This window comes from Mauremys reevesii, linkage group 17, assembly GCF_016161935.1.
Source record: "Mauremys reevesii isolate NIE-2019 linkage group 17, ASM1616193v1, whole genome shotgun sequence".
NCBI lineage: Eukaryota > Metazoa > Chordata > Testudines > Geoemydidae > Mauremys > Mauremys reevesii.
This window is the reverse complement of record NC_052639.1, coordinates 4,043,709-4,062,095: the sequence shown is the minus strand read 5'-3', so window position 1 is coordinate 4,062,095 and position 18,387 is coordinate 4,043,709. Positions and strand designations below refer to the sequence as shown.

The window sequence follows — 18,387 nt, the reverse complement described above, 5'->3', positions numbered from 1 at the left end:
GCAGAGGAATGAGACAGAAACAGCAACATCCATTTATGAGCACATGATGGCAGCAGAGCTCTGTGTGTCTTTTAGCTGGAGGTTCTCATGTTCATCTGCAGCTGCGGTCAGCTCTGAAAACCACAGGGACTTTCAATTTCATAGAAAGACACAGCTGAAGGCCTGTTTGTCTTTCCCCCCATTTCCTGCCTACTGCCTAACCAAGTGTCGGACAGGGAGAGATTTTCCAGGTACTTCACTGTTTTTGTGCTGAAAACAATTTCGGGAATGGTGAGTTTGAATGAAAACCCCTCCAAAATAGAACTGGATGGCACTGCACAGCTTTGAGGAGTCTGGCTCAGCATGGGGACGCCTTTCCTCCCTTGTCATCAAGGGTAAAAGGGAAATTGTTCTGATATGGGAATTGAAGGGGAAAGTTAAGAGAGCAGATCCTCACTTGGAGTAAATGGGTGTAGTGCCATTGACTTCAGTACAACTACATTTCTCCTCCAGGCAGGTAAAAATTCTGGACTTAAATGTTCGTGTTGATTTTACATTTGAAATTGTGAGAATGCTAACATGGGGTGAGATTCTGTTTGCCATTACTCATATCAAATAGGACTTTACTCCATGGGTAGATTTACACTAGGCTGAAATGAGACTCCTATCCTCTGACACCCATGGAGTTACTCCTAGTTCAAACTGGGCTGAGTAAAATGAGGAGTTGTAAGTTACTACTCAGTTCTAAATTATGAAGGCTTCTACTATACTTTTTTTGTAGCTAACCTTTTTCTTCCATTTATTACCCAACTTTTCCCCAGTTTAACAGACCTCAAAGATGACCTGCTGTTTTGGAACATCCATGCTGTCCATCACTGCAGTATCTCTGCACCTCACAAACATTAATTAATGTATCTCTACAACTCCCCGGAGTGGTAGGAAACTATGGCTGTCTCCATTTCGTAGACGGAAATGTATTGTCCACGGTCTCCACTGCTCGGTGGAAAGAAGCCAGACGCTAACTGACCAGGGTTTGGAAGAAAATTCACCTACAGAGTGGCTGTTCCTTAAGTGACAACTAGGGTCTAACCTTTCTTGGAATCATCTTCTACATTGGCCTAAAGGGACTGATCTAACGCATTGGGCAATTCCTCTGTTCCTGTCACACTCAGAGTATGTTGCTAACAGAAAGTGGGAATCATTAAGAAAGGGATAGATAAGAAAACAGAGAATCTCATATTGCCTCCATATAAATCCATGGTACGCCCACACCTTGAATACTGTGTGCAGATGTGGTCGCCCCACCTCAAAAAAGATAGATTGGAATTGGAAAAGGTTCAGAAAAGGGCAACAAAAATAATTAGGGGTATGGAACTGCAAAAAAGTATAGTGGAAGCCTTCATAATTTAGAACTGAGTAGTAACTTACAACTCCTCATTTTACTCAGCCCAGTTTGAACTAGGAGTAACTCCATGGGTGTCAGAGGATAGGAGTCTCATTTCAGCCTAGTGTAAATCTACCCATGGAGTAAAGTCCTATTTGATATGAGTAATGGCAAACAGAATCTCACCCCATGTTAGCATTCTCACAATTTCAAATGTAAAATCAACACGAACATTTAAGTCCAGAATTTTTACCTGCCTGGAGGAGAAATGTAGTTGTACTGAAGTCAATGGCACTACACCCATTTACTCCAAGTGAGGATCTGCTCCCTTAACTTTCCCCTTCAATTCCCATGTCTATAAAATCATGACTGGTGTAGACAAAGTAGATAAGGAAGTGTTGTTTACTACTTCTCATAACACAAGAACTAGGGGTCACCAAATGAAATTAATAGGCAGCAGGTTTAACACAAACAAAAGGAAGTATTTTTTCTCACAATAAACTGTCAGCCTGTGGAACGTTTTGCCTGCTGATGTTGTGGAGGGCAAGAGTATAACAGGGTTCAACAAAGAACTAGTTAGTTCATGGAGGATAGGTCCTCAGTGGCTGTTAGCCATTAGGATGGGCAGGGATGGTGTCCCCAGCCTCTGTTTGCCAGAAGCTGGGAACGGGCGACAGGGGATGGATCACTTGATGATTCCCTGTTCTGTTCATTCCCTCTGGGGTACCTGGCATTGGGCACTGTCGGGAGACAGGATACTGGGCTAGATGGACTGTGCCCTCTTATGTTCTCTTGTAAGGGCTGGAGGTTTCAAAGTAGTATAAGGGCATTTTAGATACCCAGCTGTGATTGAATTTTAATGTAGTTTGGGCATCTGTCCATTAGGCACTTTTAAAAGTTCCTGTGTCAAGTCAAGTCTCCAAAGGCCATGCCTTGTGCTTTAACCACAAGCAACAGGGTGGGGAGAGAAAGAGGTGCGGAAAGACAGATGGGAGAAGGGAAATTTCTGAAATGCAAAATTATTTGCCTGCCTCGTGGGATATAAGAACATGGGGTGATACCTGCCTTGTTAGTCAGGGGGACTCTTTGACACCAACCCCTTGTGCTAAAGCAAAGGTTAGCAGCGGTCATGCTGTGGCTACGTTGTCTTTGCGTTATGGCCTGGTGCATCTTGTCAGGTGAGCAGCGAGGTGCAGCCTCTTGTAAGGTTGGGGTTTTTCGTGTCTCCAAGGGGTTGATGACATCAGTGGGTCAATCCTTTTGTGCTTACACCAATCTCTGGCAGTTTTATTTTGTAACTGCCACTTCCAAGGTGTCTTGCACCTTCCTCTGAAGGGTCTGTCGGAGATTAGCTGGCTCACTGGTGTGATGGGATAGGATAATTCCTCTGTGTTTCTTTTACAGGCTCCGTGGCAGCTGTCACTTTAACTCAGCCAGGTTCTGCCCGTGCAGAGCCAGGGAGTTCCATTACCCTGGATTGTGTCGTCTCTGGGTATAACATCGATGACCATCATCTCCACTGGGTCCGTCAGGCCCCTGGGAAAGGTCTGGTCTGGGTCACAGCCTTCAGAACAGGTTTCACCACCATCACCACTAACGAATTCAAAGGCCGGGTCACCCCCTCCACCAGCGGCTCCACTGCCAGGCTAAAGATGGACGGACTGACAGCTGCAGACACGGCTACCTACTACTGTGCACGAGAAACACAGTGCTCGCTTCCCAGCTTCCTCTCCTACAGTAACCTCTGGGGCAAGGGGTTCGTCTCATTGAGCACATCTCTCTGCATGAAATTCAGCCCTCTGCCACTGCCTGCACATTGCAAGAGTCCCAAGGCAGCCCTCAAAATGAGACCCTGGGGTTAAACAGGCCATGGGATGAGCCCCCTGCACAGGGTCAACTTCACCCTCAACAATTAATCTTGTGTCCTTACCATAACAGACTGCCCGAGGCGGCACCGTGATCTATTGGCTAGCGCCCTGTGCTAGGAGTCCGGCTCGCTGAGTTCTGACCCATTGCTCTGGGGTGTGGCCTGAGGTAATTCACGACTACCTACCTGCCCCTTTCCTTTCCCACCCTCGGGGTCTCTTGTCGGTTTTATATGATAAGCTCTTCAGAGCCAGGCCTGTTGCTTGCTGAGCTTATGGGCCATGCCAGTTTTGCCACAAGGAACAATAGTAATTAGTAGATTCGTGTATTTTAAGGCCAGAGAGGACCATTAGAATCATCTACTCTAATCGCCTGCGTAACACAGGCCAGAGAACGCAGCACAGCTATTCCTGCACCAGCACCAGAGCTTGCGGCTGAGCGACTGCGCCGATGTTAGAGAGCGTGGAAGAGGGATTAATGGATTTTAAGGCCAGCAGGGACCATGTAGTCTGACCTTCCACAGAGCACAGGCCAAAGAACTTCACCCGTCTGGCTGTCCTGTTGAATTATTTGTTGGCACAGATAGCTATTTCTACATCATTCCTCTATCGTTATTAATGTGCACGCGGTGGCAGAGAAGTTCTCCAGGATGGATCTCTGGGATTTCAGGGGCTGTCATCGCTGCGAACCACGTGCCCTTTCCATTTCATTCCACGTCACAGCTGAAATTCTGAACTTCCCCCATTGACTGCCATCTTCGTAACCAGCACTGTCCAGAAGGAGAAAAGATATTCACAAATATTATTCTGTTTTTGTACTGTAACATTTTGGAAGGATGAATAAAAGGCCTTACGAAATAACACTTTAGTGCATTGTGTAGTTTTGGCTAAGCATGAGGCCTTCATGCTATACTGAGTTTGGTTAAAGAGCAATTATTCTGATAAGAGGATCTGAAGTTAAAGGATCAGATGGCAAACTGGTGCAAAGACATGGGCTTCCCTGGAACTACTCTAATATTTCAAATTAAGACAATGCGAGCATAGAGTGAGATTTTGTTCCTGTTACTCATGTCAGAATCGTGCTTTACTCCATGAGTAGGTCCATTGGAGCTAATGTTTCTCACACCTACATTGCTTTACTCTAGCACGTCTCCTGATTTACACCTGGATGAGGGAGAGGAGAATCAGCCTAAGTGATCCCAGTAGAACTACTCCAGATTTACACCAGAATGTGTGACTGGAGAATTAGCCCTGACGAGTCAATGGAGTTTCCATGGAGACTCAGTCCCATTGACCCCCAGTGGAGTTACTCCTGCTTTACACTGAGGTGAATGAGAAAAGAATAACTCACCTTGATTCCAAAGTATTTGGGGCTCTATTTCTAAAGAGATTCAGGCAATTCTGAACGCACTTGGAAATGCCAGGCTGCCTAACGCTCAATGAAGTGATCGAGTTTTAGTTCCTCAGATGCTTCTGAAAATCCCACTAGGCATCTATATACCTCCTGAAAATCCCACTAGGCATCTATATACCTTCTGAAAATCTGGATCTTACTCCTGATTTGCAACAGGATGAGAGGAGAAGCCCAAATTACACCAGGGGACTTACTCCTAACTCACACCTAGCCTCTGTTTGCCAGAAGCTGGGAATGGGAGACAGGGGATCGATCACTTGATGATTCCCTGTTCTGTTCATTGCCTCTGGGGCACCTGGCATTGGCTGCTGTTGGGAGACAGGACACTGGGCTAGATGGACATTTGGTCTGACCCAGTCTGGCCGTTCTTATGAATGAATGAGGAGAATTGGGCCTGTTACACTTTGAGTAGTCTCAACGGAGTTAAATCACTACTCAGTGTATATGAAATCCTCATCATTTACAACACTTTTATGGTGAAACATTTTTGTTAATTAATTTGTTAATTTGTAAACTAAGTGCAAAGTGAACCTTCTGTTTACAATCTCCCATGGCTTCCATCACAGTATTGTCTGAGCACTTCACGAGCATTTAATGAATTTATAGGCACAGCAACCATGAGTGGTAGGAAGCCAATGCTGGCTGTGGTTTGTGGCTGGAATAAGGAGTTAAACTGAGAATGAGTGAATTGTGCATGGTCTCTGCTGTTCCATGTGAACAAGCCACCCTCTTATTCACCCGGGTTTAGAAGAAAATTACCCTGTGGATAAGTTATTCTATAATTGACTAGTAGGGTCTGTCGTGCACTTTCCTTCAAGAATTTTGCATTGGCCAGTGTTGGTTGGATGAACAGGTCTGATTCATTAGAGCACTCCCTCTGTTCCAGTCACACCCTGAATATGTGGGGGCGCTAGTAATAGAGGTTTTCAACAGGGCCGCCCAGAGGGGGGGGGGCAAGAGGGGCAATTTGCCCCAGGCCCCGAGCTCCACAGGGGCCCCCACCAGAGTTTTTCGGGGCCCCTGGAGCGGGTCCCTCACTCGCTCCGGGGGGCCCGGCAAACTCTTGCGGGGCCGGGCGCAGGAGCTTCTTCTGCTCCCGGTCTTCGCCGGCGGGGGAGGGGGGTTCCTTCCGCTCCGGGGCGGAAGGACCCCCCGCTGGCGAATTACCGCCGAAGACGGAGTGGGACCCGCCGCCGAAGTTCAGCTCGGTCTTCAGCGGTAATTCGGCGGCGGGGGGCCCTTCCGTTCCGGGACCCGCCGCCGAAGTGCCCCGAAGACCCGCGGCGGGAGCCCCCCTCCTCCGAATTACCGCCGAAGACCGGGCTGCACTTCGGCGGCGGGTCCAGCTTCGGCGGTAATTCGGCGGCGGGGGGGGGCCCCGCCACGGGTCTTCGGGGCACTTCGGCGGCGGGTCCCGGAACGGAAGGGCCCCACGCTGCCGAAGACCCCGGGCCCCCGGAATCCTCTGGGCGGCCCTGTCTAAACGGGGCCCTGTGAACTCTGTGGGCACAGCAGTCGGTTGTGCCCTGGCTTGGCCTTTAAGAACATTCACTTTCTAGCTATCACCGTTCTGACGATCACTTTGAAAATCTGAGCCCAGTGGAAGTGGTGCTTGTGGGTGTGCAGCGACCCGCAGTCGCTGGCTTGGAGAACGGCCCCCTCATCTCCCCCCGGGGCCTGTGCGATTTGGCATTTTTCCAAGTTACCATAGAATTCTGTGGTTTTGTTGCATCCTAATGGAGAGTGTTTATTTCCTGCCTCCCAGCCGCGCCCCCCCGGCCAGGAGCTGCCTCCTGCTCTCCGGCTTTCCCCACAAGGGGGAGTTAACTGATTAGGGTGCATGCGCCCTGCGCTGTTCATTCCGGGCAGCAGGGAGGCAGCTAAGGGAGCTAAGATGAGCCCTTCATAGTTTCAGAGCTTCCAAGGCCAGAAGGGACCATTGCAACCATCTGCTCTGACCCCCTGCACAGCACAGGCCAGCGACCTGCCCCAAATAACCCCTAGTGCAGAGCGTCTAGAAAAACAGCCCGTCTGGATTCAGAAATCCACCGCGACCCTTGGGAAATGCTCCGGGGTGAATTACCCTCCCTGTCAAACATTTACTCCTTATTTCCTGCCTGAATTCGGCTAGTTCCCACTTCCGGCCATTGGATCCTGTTATACTTTCTCTGCCAGACTGAAGAGCCCATCATTGAATATTTGTTCCCTGTAGATACTTCTAGACTGTGACCAAGTCTCCCCTTAGCCTCTTCGTTAAGCTCGTAGAGTCCATCACCGTCAGGCATTTTTACTAACCCTTTAATCATTCTCATGGTTCTCCTCTGAGCCCTCTCCAGTTTATCAGCTTCCTTCTGGAGTTGTGGGCACCAGAGCTGGACACAGGATTCCAGCAGCAGAGGTAAAATCATTTTTCTCCCCCCACTTGAGATGCCCGTTTATGCAGCCCAGGATCGCATTAGCTCTTTTGGCCACAGCGTCGCACTGGGAGCTCACACTCAGCTGATTACCCACCCCAAACTCCAAATCTTTTTCAGAGTTCCTGCTTCCCACGATAGAGACGCCCATCCTGTAAGTCTGGCCTGCAGCAGTGGTTCTCAGCCAGGGATACACATACCCCTGGGGGTAGCAGAGGTCTTGCAGGGGGTGCATCAACTCATGTAGTTATTTACCTAATTTTACAACAGGCGACATAAAAAGCACTAGCAAAGTCAGTGCAGTAAAAGCTTTTTTATCTGGCATGTTGGGGAAAGGAGGGTGCCGGTAAGTGAAAAATTCCAAACTCCCTCCCAGAGCCCACGCCCCGCAGGAGGGTGGGAGTTTGGGTGTGGGGCTGGGGGTTGGGGCATGGAAGGGGGTGCAGGGCATGGGCTCTGGGAGGGAGTTTGGGTGCAGGAGGATGCTCAGGGCAGGGGATTGGGGCATGGGAGGGGGCTCAGGGGGCTGGATCTGGTGGGCACTCACCTCAGGTGGCTCCCTACAAGCGACGACCTGTCCCTGCCGCTCCTAGGCGGAGGTATGGCAGGTGGCTCTGCATGCTGGCCCCACCCTGTCCCGCCCCGAGCACTGGCTCTGCAGCTCCCATTGGCCGGGAACTCAAATAAAGAATTTCCCCATGTTGGCTGCAGCACTTTCTGAGTTAGGAAATTGTTATCTATAATGTTTAGAAATGACAGGATGTGTTAGTGCTGGCAGCATGAGACCGCCGGCATGTGAAACTCAGATTGACGTCCCCCAGGATCAGGCAGCTTTTCCCCCTGCACGTTATAGATAGCTGCATAAGGAGCCGGTCATTCAGTTGCCCAGTCTGATTTGGTGGTCGGAGCAGACACCAGCTAATACACCATCTTGTGCTTTACCTGTTAGGACATTGATCTATAAGCGTTCACGATCACGTTCTTCCAAGTTCTCAGTGACTGGGAGACAGGTAATGCCGTTTGGTGGGGATGGATAACTCAGGGGTTTGAGCATTGGCCTGATAACCCCAGGGAACTGGGGTAAAAATCTGTCTGGGGATTGGTCCTGCTTTGAGCAGAGGGTTGGACTAGATACCTCCTGAGGTCTCTTCCCTAATATTCTATGGTTTAATACATAGAGTGCCACACCCCTCCCCTTTTGCCTTCCTCAGTCCTTGAAACTGGCTAGAACACGAGGCGGGGAAGGCGAGTGTGAGCCAGGCTGCACAGAGGACACTGGCCAGTTGAGGCCTGGAGAATACAAGAAAAAAAAACCCTAATCATTGCTGGGAACAATTCCTGCTGCATAGTGCGTCACTGAGCACTTTCAGATCCCAGGCCCTGTCGTGTGTGTGTCCAGGGCACATCTCCACTGCAACCCTCCTGTCATGGGATCTCACCCCCACTTTGAGCTTGTGGGTTCAAAGATGGGGACCCGCAGGTATTCTCCCCCCACCCTAACCCTTAGGGTAGGATTCCTTCTCGCTGCCACCAGTCAGGTTAAAGTGTCTGACACACTGCCTGTCCCCCAAGCTTCCCCTGGGGAACCCAGATTCAAACCCCTTGAATCTCTACACACAGGGAAGCAGCCCACTTCCCCCCTCCCTCTCCTGCTCTCTCTCTGCTTGGAGACAACCCTTGTCTCCACAGAGTGGCGCCTAGCTTCCTTCCCCTGAATCCACAGGTAAGGAACTTAACCAAGTCCTGAACTTAAAAGAGTTTATTAAAAGAATAAAAGAAAGAAGAGAAAAAATACACAATCTCTATGAATCCAAGATAGACATTCATAGGGTCTAATCTTATTAATCCCTGGAGAAATTTCTCCCTTTTCCTCAGTACAAACAATACAGGCAAAATTACGAATAATCAATGCAAACACACAGAATTGCAGACACAGGATTCTTATATGAAATTACCCAGTTCTTCTAATACTCACTAGCTTGAATAGAAGAAATTAGTTCAGAAAGATGAACAGACTTGGTTAAGCATCTAGACTGGTGTAGTTCCAGACGGCTAAGAACTCAGAACAAAGAACACAGAGACCCAAGTTCCCGCTCTCTGGGATTTTCAAATTCTCTTCCCTGATTGGTCCTTTGGTCAGGTGTTTCACCAGGTCTGTGTTAACCCTTTACAGGTAGAACTTAACCCTTAACTAACTACTTATGACAAACAGCCACTTGTATTTTGTGCAATTAAGCCACTGTCTCATTTCCTCAGAATCTGTACTGTGTAGCGACAAGAGCTGCATCAAATTTGAATCACTCTCATTATGTCCCCGTAATGCTATTCCTTGTTGAGCTAGGTACTGAACACTGGTAAAAATGTGCAGTGCAATCCTAGCTGATGGTGATTCTTTTCTGCAACTGGCTGACATTAGTGCAGAAACATTTACCTGTGACTGCAGAGCAGCATACTTCATTACTGCTTACTTGTGACAGGAGGATTTTTCGTGGGATGTAAAACCACGCAATGCGTGTCTCCAGTCTTGAAATCCAGATGAAATAAATGTTGGTTCGGCCTTCATAGAAAATATTAAGATCTTCTTTTCAGAACAGTTTTTGCAGACTGAGGAAAAAGCTCTTTTAAATTTGCTATTGTACTCCAACCACTTAAATCTTGATAGCCAAGATTGCTGAAAACTCCTTTTCTTATTTTGTGGATTTGCCACGTCTTTCTTTTGTATAACTTCAGTTTGAAACCTCGATGTCAAACTCAGGCCATAACTTGATGAATTACCCTTTTCTTCTTTTTCTCTGGGTAACTTTATTAAGAATTTATCCATTGTTGATTATTAGTGCTCCTACAAATCAAGAATTTGTTGCTGGAATAAAATGAAGCTACAACGTGTCGGCGCCATAAGGTTACAAGGGTCAATTAAAAGTGGAAAGTCAGAAGCAGCACTTGCCTGCTTCAATACATTATATTTTGTTGTACCTGTTGTGATGAAGTGGGGATGTTCTTAATGTTTTCTCTGAATATTGTGTGGGTGCCTCAGTTTCCCCTGCAAGGTGCCAACTGAAGGTGTTGGAGAACAAAGAGATCAGGTGGCCTCCTAATGCCTGGAAAAGAGACAAAGGCCAGAGGAGGGGCTGGAGGGAGCGTCAGTTTGGAGCTGGCTGGGGAAATGGGAGAGACCCAGAACTTGGGTCTGGGCTCCCCACCCCCCAAGATGGACCTGACTGAGGGGTCTTGTTTTCTGCACCTACAAGCTCTGTTTTAGACTGTGTTCCTGTTGTCTAATAAACCTTCTGTTTTACCGGCTGGCTGAGAGTCACGTCTGACTGCAGAGTTGAGGTGCAGGACCCTCTCGCTTCCCCAGGAGCCCTGCCTGTGCGGACTCACTGCGGGAAGCGCACAGTGTGGAAGGGGATGCTGAATGCTCCGAGGTCAGACTCAGGAAGGTGTAAGCTTCTTGCCCTGCAGACAGTCTGCTTAGAGAGAGGAAGCTCCCCCAGAGTCCTGACTGGCTTCGTATTAAGTAGTTTCAGAGCATCCCAGCATCCCCTTCCACACCGTGCGCTTCCCAGGAGTCCGCACAGGCACTGACACTCCCTCCAGCCCCTCCTCTGGCCTTTGACTCTTTTCCAGGCATTAGGAGGCCACCTGAGCTCTTTGTTTTCCAACGCCTTCAGTTGGCACCTTGCAGGAGAGCGGCCCAGGCCATCAGTTGCCCGGAGACACGGTGTCTACAATAATCACACACCCTTATCCCACCACCTAGATCCTTAAGAAAAGCATGGGGGAAACCGAGGCACCCACACAGTATTCAGAGAAAACATTAAGAACATTCCCACTTCATAACACCTGTATACAACCAATTATATACATTAAAGGGTGTAAAATAATCCAGTATTGTACTAAACACGATCATACCCCAAACACTGCCAAATTTAAGTTGCGTGTTTTTCCCCTCAGGTGAGGGCTCTGGGGTGAGGCTGGGGAGGAGGGGTTCACAGTGCAGGAGGGGGCTCAGGGTTAGGGTGCTGGGGGTGCAGGCCCTGGGGTGGGGCAGGGCTGGGGATGAGGAGCTTGGGGTGCAGACAGGCTGCCCCAGGACTAAGGTCAGAGACGACTCCCCCCCCAACTCTCACACTCACACTGCACATGCTCCTAGGACCTCTCTCAGGTCCAGGAAGCCCCCTCTCCTCCCATATCGGGGTTCCCCAGTCCAGCTCCAGCCCTGAGCTCACTGGCTGGGGAGGGGATGGTCACGGTTGGCAGCATTGCTTCATGAGTGACCTTTGACCTCTTGGCTGTCTAAGGGGGGCTCAAGTCTGGTGCAATCAGGACCCTCTCCAAATGCCCCTCCAGGTGCTGGCTCTGAGCCCCTGCCCCGATGCAGGGTCAGGAACTCCAGCATTCCTCGTTTTGGCCCCGGGGTCTGCTAGGACTGGAAGCAGAAGATAATAAGGATTCTGGCAGGCTCAGAGCAGCCAGAGCCCTGCGATCGCAGGGGGGTCTCAGCGTTCGTGACAAAGGGGCTCAGAGAGCAGCCTGGAAAGGAGATCCCCGCCGGCGCAGACCCCAGCAGGCAGATCAGCAGAAGCCCCCCGTGACTGGGTTTGAATTCTCTGGCGATGGTGCGGCCTGGCTCCTGCTGTTTGAGCGAGGCGGGTTGCTACCGCAGCTGTTGGCTCTACTGCCGAGCTCCCCTCTGTTTGGGCCGCTAAGCTCCTAGTCAGCCCATCTCGAAACAATGAAATTAAAGGGCAGGTGCATTTAAAACCAGGAGTAAAGTGCCAGCAAAGCGGGTGATTGGGGCTGGCCGGCGCCTTGGGAAGGTGGCTCCCTGGGGCTGGTTCCCCAGGGGGAGCTGTGTGTCGTGGGATTCCCGTGTACGCCTCAGCCACTGGCTGTATTCCCGGGCACAAGCCTCCCACCAGCCACCTGGGATTGCTCAGTCCCGTTCCCCATGGGGCAGAGTCAGCCCCGCTGGCATGGATGGGGAAGCTGTGTTAGGTCCAGCCACTGTCCTTGACAAGGCAGATCTATTCCACAGTGACCGTCTAGTGATTTGCTCAAACGTCCCAGGAGCTGGGGGTCCTGCCCGCTTTGGCCCCATGCCCCATGGCAGGGTCTGGCAAAGGCGAGGAATTGCAACAGCCAGCCAGGAGCTGGGGGGCAGGGTGGGTAGGAGCCCGTCAGGGCAGAAGGTGCGTGTGTGCGCGGGGGGGCATAGCACATGCCACTGTGGCCATTCTGGCTCGTGCTGCAGGCCATAGGCAACCCAGGGGAGGCTGCAGTAACTCAGAGCCCCAGGGCTGCTCTATATTACACATGGGGCAGTTCTGGCCCCTGGAGCAGCCCAGATTATGAGGGTCCCTTCCCCTGGGCTCCAGGAGGCACCGCACAGGGGTCCAGCAGCTTCCCCTGGAAGGCTGCACAATCTAACCCACCTCTGCAGCCTGCGTTTCCCATGCCAGGGCGCCTGGTTACAGCCCCTCCCCCTAACCAGTTCCTCTCACGGTAGGGTGCCCTGTGCCTGGTGTACAGGCTGCTGCTAACGTCACTCAGGCTAACCCCGGTCCCTGTCTAGCTGTACGCTGGCATCAGGCCCATCGGGGGTACAGACACGGAGCTGGCAGCAACCCGCTTTGCAGGTTGCAACACTTGCCATTGCGAAGGATTGCGGCCGCCCTTTAGGAAGACGCTCTAATGCCTCCGTGGGTTGCAATGGGCGCTTGGCATTGGGCTGGGCGGGTGCCTGGGGGGCGAAGTGCCTCCTGCTGGTTCCATGGAAATCCACTCAGGCGGGGCTGAGTGCTGAGCATCCCCCTTTCTCCTGCATTGCTTAGCATCACTCTGGTGCCCCATCCGGGGTCCCATTGCGCTGCCCAGACGCGGGGCGGGACAGGCCTGCCTGCCCCAAGGGCTGGGCTCCCAGTGTACATGGCGGAGGCAGGCACAGCGGCGGGAGGGACTCAGAGCTGCTGTGACACTTCTCAGCGTTAACTGAGGTGTCTGTGGGGAATCACCCCCACCTGCTCACAGCCAGAGGGAGGGTGGGGGCTGGAACGTTCTCCCAAAGGCACGGACTGCAGGCCCCGCTCAGCCCCTCCGCTGGCAGGCCAGCAAGGCACACGCAGCCCATTTCATTACCCTCGCGTGCCCAGGCCCGTCTCCTGCCCCCCGCCGTGCACACCGACCCGCTGGCTCCGTGGAAGCAGGACACCCCAGGTCCTTGGCTCCCCCTCTCCGTAGCACAAGGTACCTGGACGTCTCTGTGGTAAAACTAAAGTGACGTTTATTTCACAAAGCTTGAATTGAAGGTTCAGATAAAAGCAAGTCAAAGGATTTGGAAACAGGTCGTAGGGAAAAGAGGAAGATGCAGTCTCGAGCCTGTCCTTGTTAGCAAGGGGGTATTCTCACTCCCTGGGCTGTCTCTACGGCTTGGCCGGGCCAGGCAGCTGGGATTCACCTGCCAGAGTATCTGCCCCTTAATGGATCCCATCTTGTGCCCCTTTTAATTCTCTGATACGGTCCCAGGCTTGTGCCTCTTTTCCTAGTTAGGGCATTTCATTCACTTCAGCTCTGATGGCTCCTGCGCAGTGTCTTTCCTTGGGGGTCTTGGTTGGTGCTTGTACCTGTAGCTGGTCCGGGCTGTACACCCAGGGCTGGGGTGGGGCCGCAGATGCGGATGTCACTTGTTCTCAGTGTGGACTGAGTCAGCTCTGAGACTCACCCCCCTGCAGGTGACGTGTTTCACCTCCAACAGTTTTGGACCCGATCTTGCATAACTCTAAAAATGCTTCTCATGCAAACATCTCCCAGTGCTCCTGCCAACCGCTAGTGCTCAGAGACCCCCACGCCATCACACACAGGTGGGACATACCTGCCCGGGCATGTCTGGGTCACACCTAGCTGCAAGGCCAGACTGCCTCCCTTGTGTCCGTGGGCACTCAGCCCTTCCAGTTACCAGGGCCTCTCCTCGCCTTGCTTTCCACTCCCTGTGCCAACAATTAACAAAGATATGCAAGGCTCTCAGCCCGAGCACTGACTGTATGCTCGCTGGGAACACAGGGATTTCTGGCCCAGACCAGACCGGCATCACACCCAGCTGATCTGGGGCAGAAATCCCTGTGTTCCTAGCCCCACGTGGAAATGAGCAGAGTCGGGGATGTTGTGTCTGAGCCTGGAACAGAGGCTGCTGCCAGGGAGGTTGAGATAAAGGCTTCTTGTAGCAGGCAGGCAAAGATCTGAGGGATAAATGAGACTAGGTCAGTGAGCAGCCTCTGGGGGCCAGAGACTTAGAGAGTCAGAGACTTTGAGGTCAGAAGGGACCATTATTATCATCTAGTCTGACCTCCTGCACAACGCAGGCCACAGAATCTCACCCACCCACTCCCGTAACAAACCCCTAACCTATGTCTGAGCTATTGAAGTCCTCAAATCGTGGTTTAAAGACTTCAAGCTGCAGAGAGTCCTCCAGCAAGTGACCCGTGCCCCACGCTGCAGAGGAAGGTGAAAAACCCCCAGTGCCTCTGCCAATCTGCCCTGGAGGAAAATTCCTTCCCGACCCCAAATATGGCGATCGGTTAAATCCCGAGTATGTGGGCAAGACTCACCAGCCAGCACCCAGGAAAGAATTCTCTGCAGTAACTCAGATCCCACCTCATCTAACATCCCATCACAGACCACTGGGCATATTTACCGCTAATAGTCAAAGATCAATTAATTGCCAAAATTAGGCTATCCCATCATACCATCCCCTCCATAAACTTGTCAAGCTTAGTCTTGAAGCCAGATATGTCTTTTGCCCCCACTACTCCCCTTGGAAGGCTGTTCCAGAACTTCACTCCTCTAATGGTTAGAAACCTTTGTTTAATTTCAAGTCTAAACTTCCTGATGGCCAGTTTATATCCATTTGTTCTTGTGTCCACATTGGTACTGAGCTTAAATAGTTCCTCTCCCTCCCTGCTATTTATTCCTCTGATATATTTATAGAGAGCGATCATATCTCCCGTCAGACGCCTTTGGTTAGGCTAAACAAGACAAGCTCTTTGAGTCTCCCTTCATAAGGCAGGTTTTCCATTCCTCGGATCATCCTAGTAGCCCTTCTCTGTACCTGCTCCAGGTTGACTTGTGACTGTGTTTGCACTGAGTTAACGTAATTATACCACGATGTTAAATCTTTGTGTTGTTCAGTCTTGCAGCACAGTGCTCAGCGCAGGGGCCCAGGAATCGCGCCTCCAGGGCTCAGTTCTGGACACTCCCCCGCTCTCGGGGTGACTCCTGGTGAGGTTCTAAACGCAGGGCCGCCCAGAGGGGGGGGCAAGAGGGGCAATTTGCCCCAGGCCACGGGCCCCACAGGGGCCCCCACAAGAGTTTTTGGGGGCCCCTGGAGCTGGCAGGCGGCGCCGAGCCCAGGGCGAGCCCGGACGGGGAGTTCCAGGCCGTGGTGCAGCGGATGCAGGTGCTGCTGCTGGCCGGGGAGACGTGGGAGCCGGACCGCGCCCAGGCCGCGCTCAGCTCCTTCGCCCACCAGGTGCTGCCCGTGGCCCGGCGCTCTGGCAGCCTGAGCGGCCGCCGAGCCCGCGCGCCCAGAGCCGCGGCGCGCCAGCCGCCCTGGTGGAAGTGATCGTGCAGCCCCAACACGAGGAGGAGGCGGATGCCCGCCGCCGCCTGGAGGAGCTACTCCTCGAGGTCTTCCAGCCGCCGGGGCCGGGCGCCGCGGGTCGAGGTGCACATGGCCGTGTTCCGCCCCGGTGGGCCCTAGGGGGCCCTGGAGGTCAAGCGGGGTCCTTCCGCTCTGGGAAGGAACCCATGCCGGACTAGCGCCCGGCGGGACTTCGCAGCGGCAGCGGAGCCCTTCCGTTCTGGGACCCGCCGCCGAAGTGCCCCGGAAACCCGCGGTGGGGGCCCCCCGCCGCCGAAGACTGGGCTACGCTTCGGCGGCAGGGGGGCCTGCTGCGGGTCTTCGGGGCACTTCGGCGGTGGGTCCCGGAACGGAAGGGCTCCCCGCTGCCAAAGACCCCGGGCCCCGAGAATCCTCTGGGCGGCCCTGCCTAACGAAATTACCATTTTATTTACATATACAGAGCTCACCCAGCCAGCCTAAGCCGGCCGGGCTATCCCCTAATAAACTAACTCAGTTGCCATAGGAACAAAAACCATGACAACCACATACACAACACAGGGTCAGGGCCCTGGAGCTTCTCTCAGCTCCTGGCTTCTGCAGGGACCAGGGTCGGGACCCTGGTGCTTCTCTCCCCACCCGGTTTCTGCAGAGACCAGGGTCAGGGCCCTGGTGCTTTTCTCCCCTCCCGGGTTCTGCAGGGACCAGGGTCAGGGCTCTGGTGCTTCTCTCCCCTCCCGGCTTCTGCAGGGACCAGGGTCAGGGCCCTGGTGCTTCTCTCCCCTCTCGGCTTCTGCAGGAAACCAGGGTCTGGGCCCTGGTGCTTTTCTCCCCTCCCGGCTTCTGCAGGGAACCAGGGTCGGGGCCGTGGTGCTTCTCTCCCCTCTCGGCTTCTGTAGGGAACCAGGGTCGGGGCCCTGGTGCTTCTCTCCCCTCCCGGCTTCTGCACGGACCAGGGTCAGGGCTCTGGTGCTTCTCTCCCCTCCCAGCTTCTGCAAGGAACCAGGGTCGGGGCCCTGGTTCTTCTCCCACCTCCCAGCTTCTTCAGGGAACCAGGGTGTTATAGCCTTGGGGGCAGCTGGTTTAGGAATAAATCACTTGAGGCCAGAGAGCAGACACCTAACAAAATTACCATTTTATTTACATATACAGAGCTCACCCAGCCAGCAGAAGCGGGCCCGGCTATCCCCTAATAAACTAACTCAGTTGCCATAGGAACAAAAACCATGACAACCACATACACAACACAGGGTCAGGGCCCTGGAGCTTCTCTCCCCTCCCAGCTTCTACAGGAACCAGGGTCGGGACCCTGGTGCTTCTCTCCGCTCTCGGCTTCTGCAGGGAACCAGGGTCGGGGCCCTGGCGCTTCTCTCCCCTCTCGGCTTCTGCAGGGAAATAGGGTTGGGGCCCTGGTTCTTCTCCCACCTCCCAGCTTCTGCAGGGACCAGGGTCAGGGCTCTGGTGCTTCTCTCCCCTCCCAGCTTCTACAGGGACCAGGGTCAGGGCCCTGGTGCTTCTCTCCCCTCCCTGCTTCTGCAGGTACCAGGGTCAGGGCTCTGGTGCTTCTCTCCCCTCCCCGCTTCTCCAGGGAACCAGGGTCGGGGCCCTGGTGCTTCTCTCCCCTCCCGGCTTCTCCAGGGACCAGGGTCAGGGCGCCTGGAGCTTCTCTCCCCTCCCAAATTCTCCAGGGAACCAGGGTCGGGGCCCTCGTGCTTCTCTCCCCTCCCGGCTCCTCCAGGGACCAGGGTCAGGGCCCTGGTGCTTCTCTCCCCTCCCGGCTTCTGCACGGACCAGGGTCGGAGCCCTGGTGCTTCTCCCACCACCCATCTTCTGCAGGGAACCAGGGTCGGGGTCCTGGTGCTTCTCTCCCCTCTCGGCTTCTGCAGCGAACCAGGGTCGGGGCCATGGCGCTTCTCTCCCCTCCAAGCTTCTGCAGGGACCAGGGTCAGGGCCCTGGTGCTTCTCTCCCCTCCAAGCTTCTGCAGGGACCAGGGTCAGGACCCTGGTGCTTCTCTCCCCTCCCAGCTTCTGCAGGGACCAGGGTGTTATATCCTTGGGGGCAGCCGGTTTAGGAGAAATCACTTGAGGCCAGAGAGCAGACACCTAACAAAATTACCATTTTATTTACATATACAGAGCTCACCCAACCAGCCGAAGCCAGCCCGGCTATCCCCTAATAAACAAACTCAGTTGCCATAGGAAAAAAAACCATGACAACCACATACACAACACAGGGTCAGGGCCCTGGAGCTTGTCTCCCCTCCCAGCTTCTGAAGGGACCAGGGTCAGGACCCCTGGTGCTTCTCTCCCCTCCTGGCTTCTGCAGGGACCAGGGTCGGGACCCTGGTGCTTCTCTCCCCTCCCGGCTTCTCCAGGGACCAGGGTCGGGGCCCTGGTGCTTCTCTCCCCTCCTGGCTTCTGCAGGGACCAGGGTCAGGGCCCTGGTGCTTCTCTCCCCTCCCGGCTTCTGCAGGGACCAGGGTCAGGGCCCTGGTGCTTCTCTCCCCTCCTGGCTTCTGCAGGGACCAGGGTCCGGGCCCTGGTGCTTCTCACCCCTCACAGCTTCTGCTGGGACCAGGGACCGGGTCCTGGTGCGTCTCTACCCTCCCAGCTTCTGCAGGGAACAGGGTCAGGGCCTGGTGCTTCTCTCCTCCCGGCTTCTGCAGGGACCAGGGTCGGGGCCTGGTGCTTCTCTCCCCTCCCGGCTTCTGCAGGGA

General features: G+C 53.4%; 1 gene segment (V, D, J or C); it reads left to right on the top strand.

Annotated features, from left to right (window-relative positions):
• The first annotated feature begins 2,495 nt into the window (after nt 1-2,495).
• On the top strand, nt 2,496-4,071 carry LOC120385120. The segment is given in 2 exon segments: nt 2,496-2,541; nt 2,768-4,071. Coding segments are annotated over 2 exon segments (480 nt in total).
• Nucleotides 4,072-18,387: the final 14,316 nt, after the last annotated feature.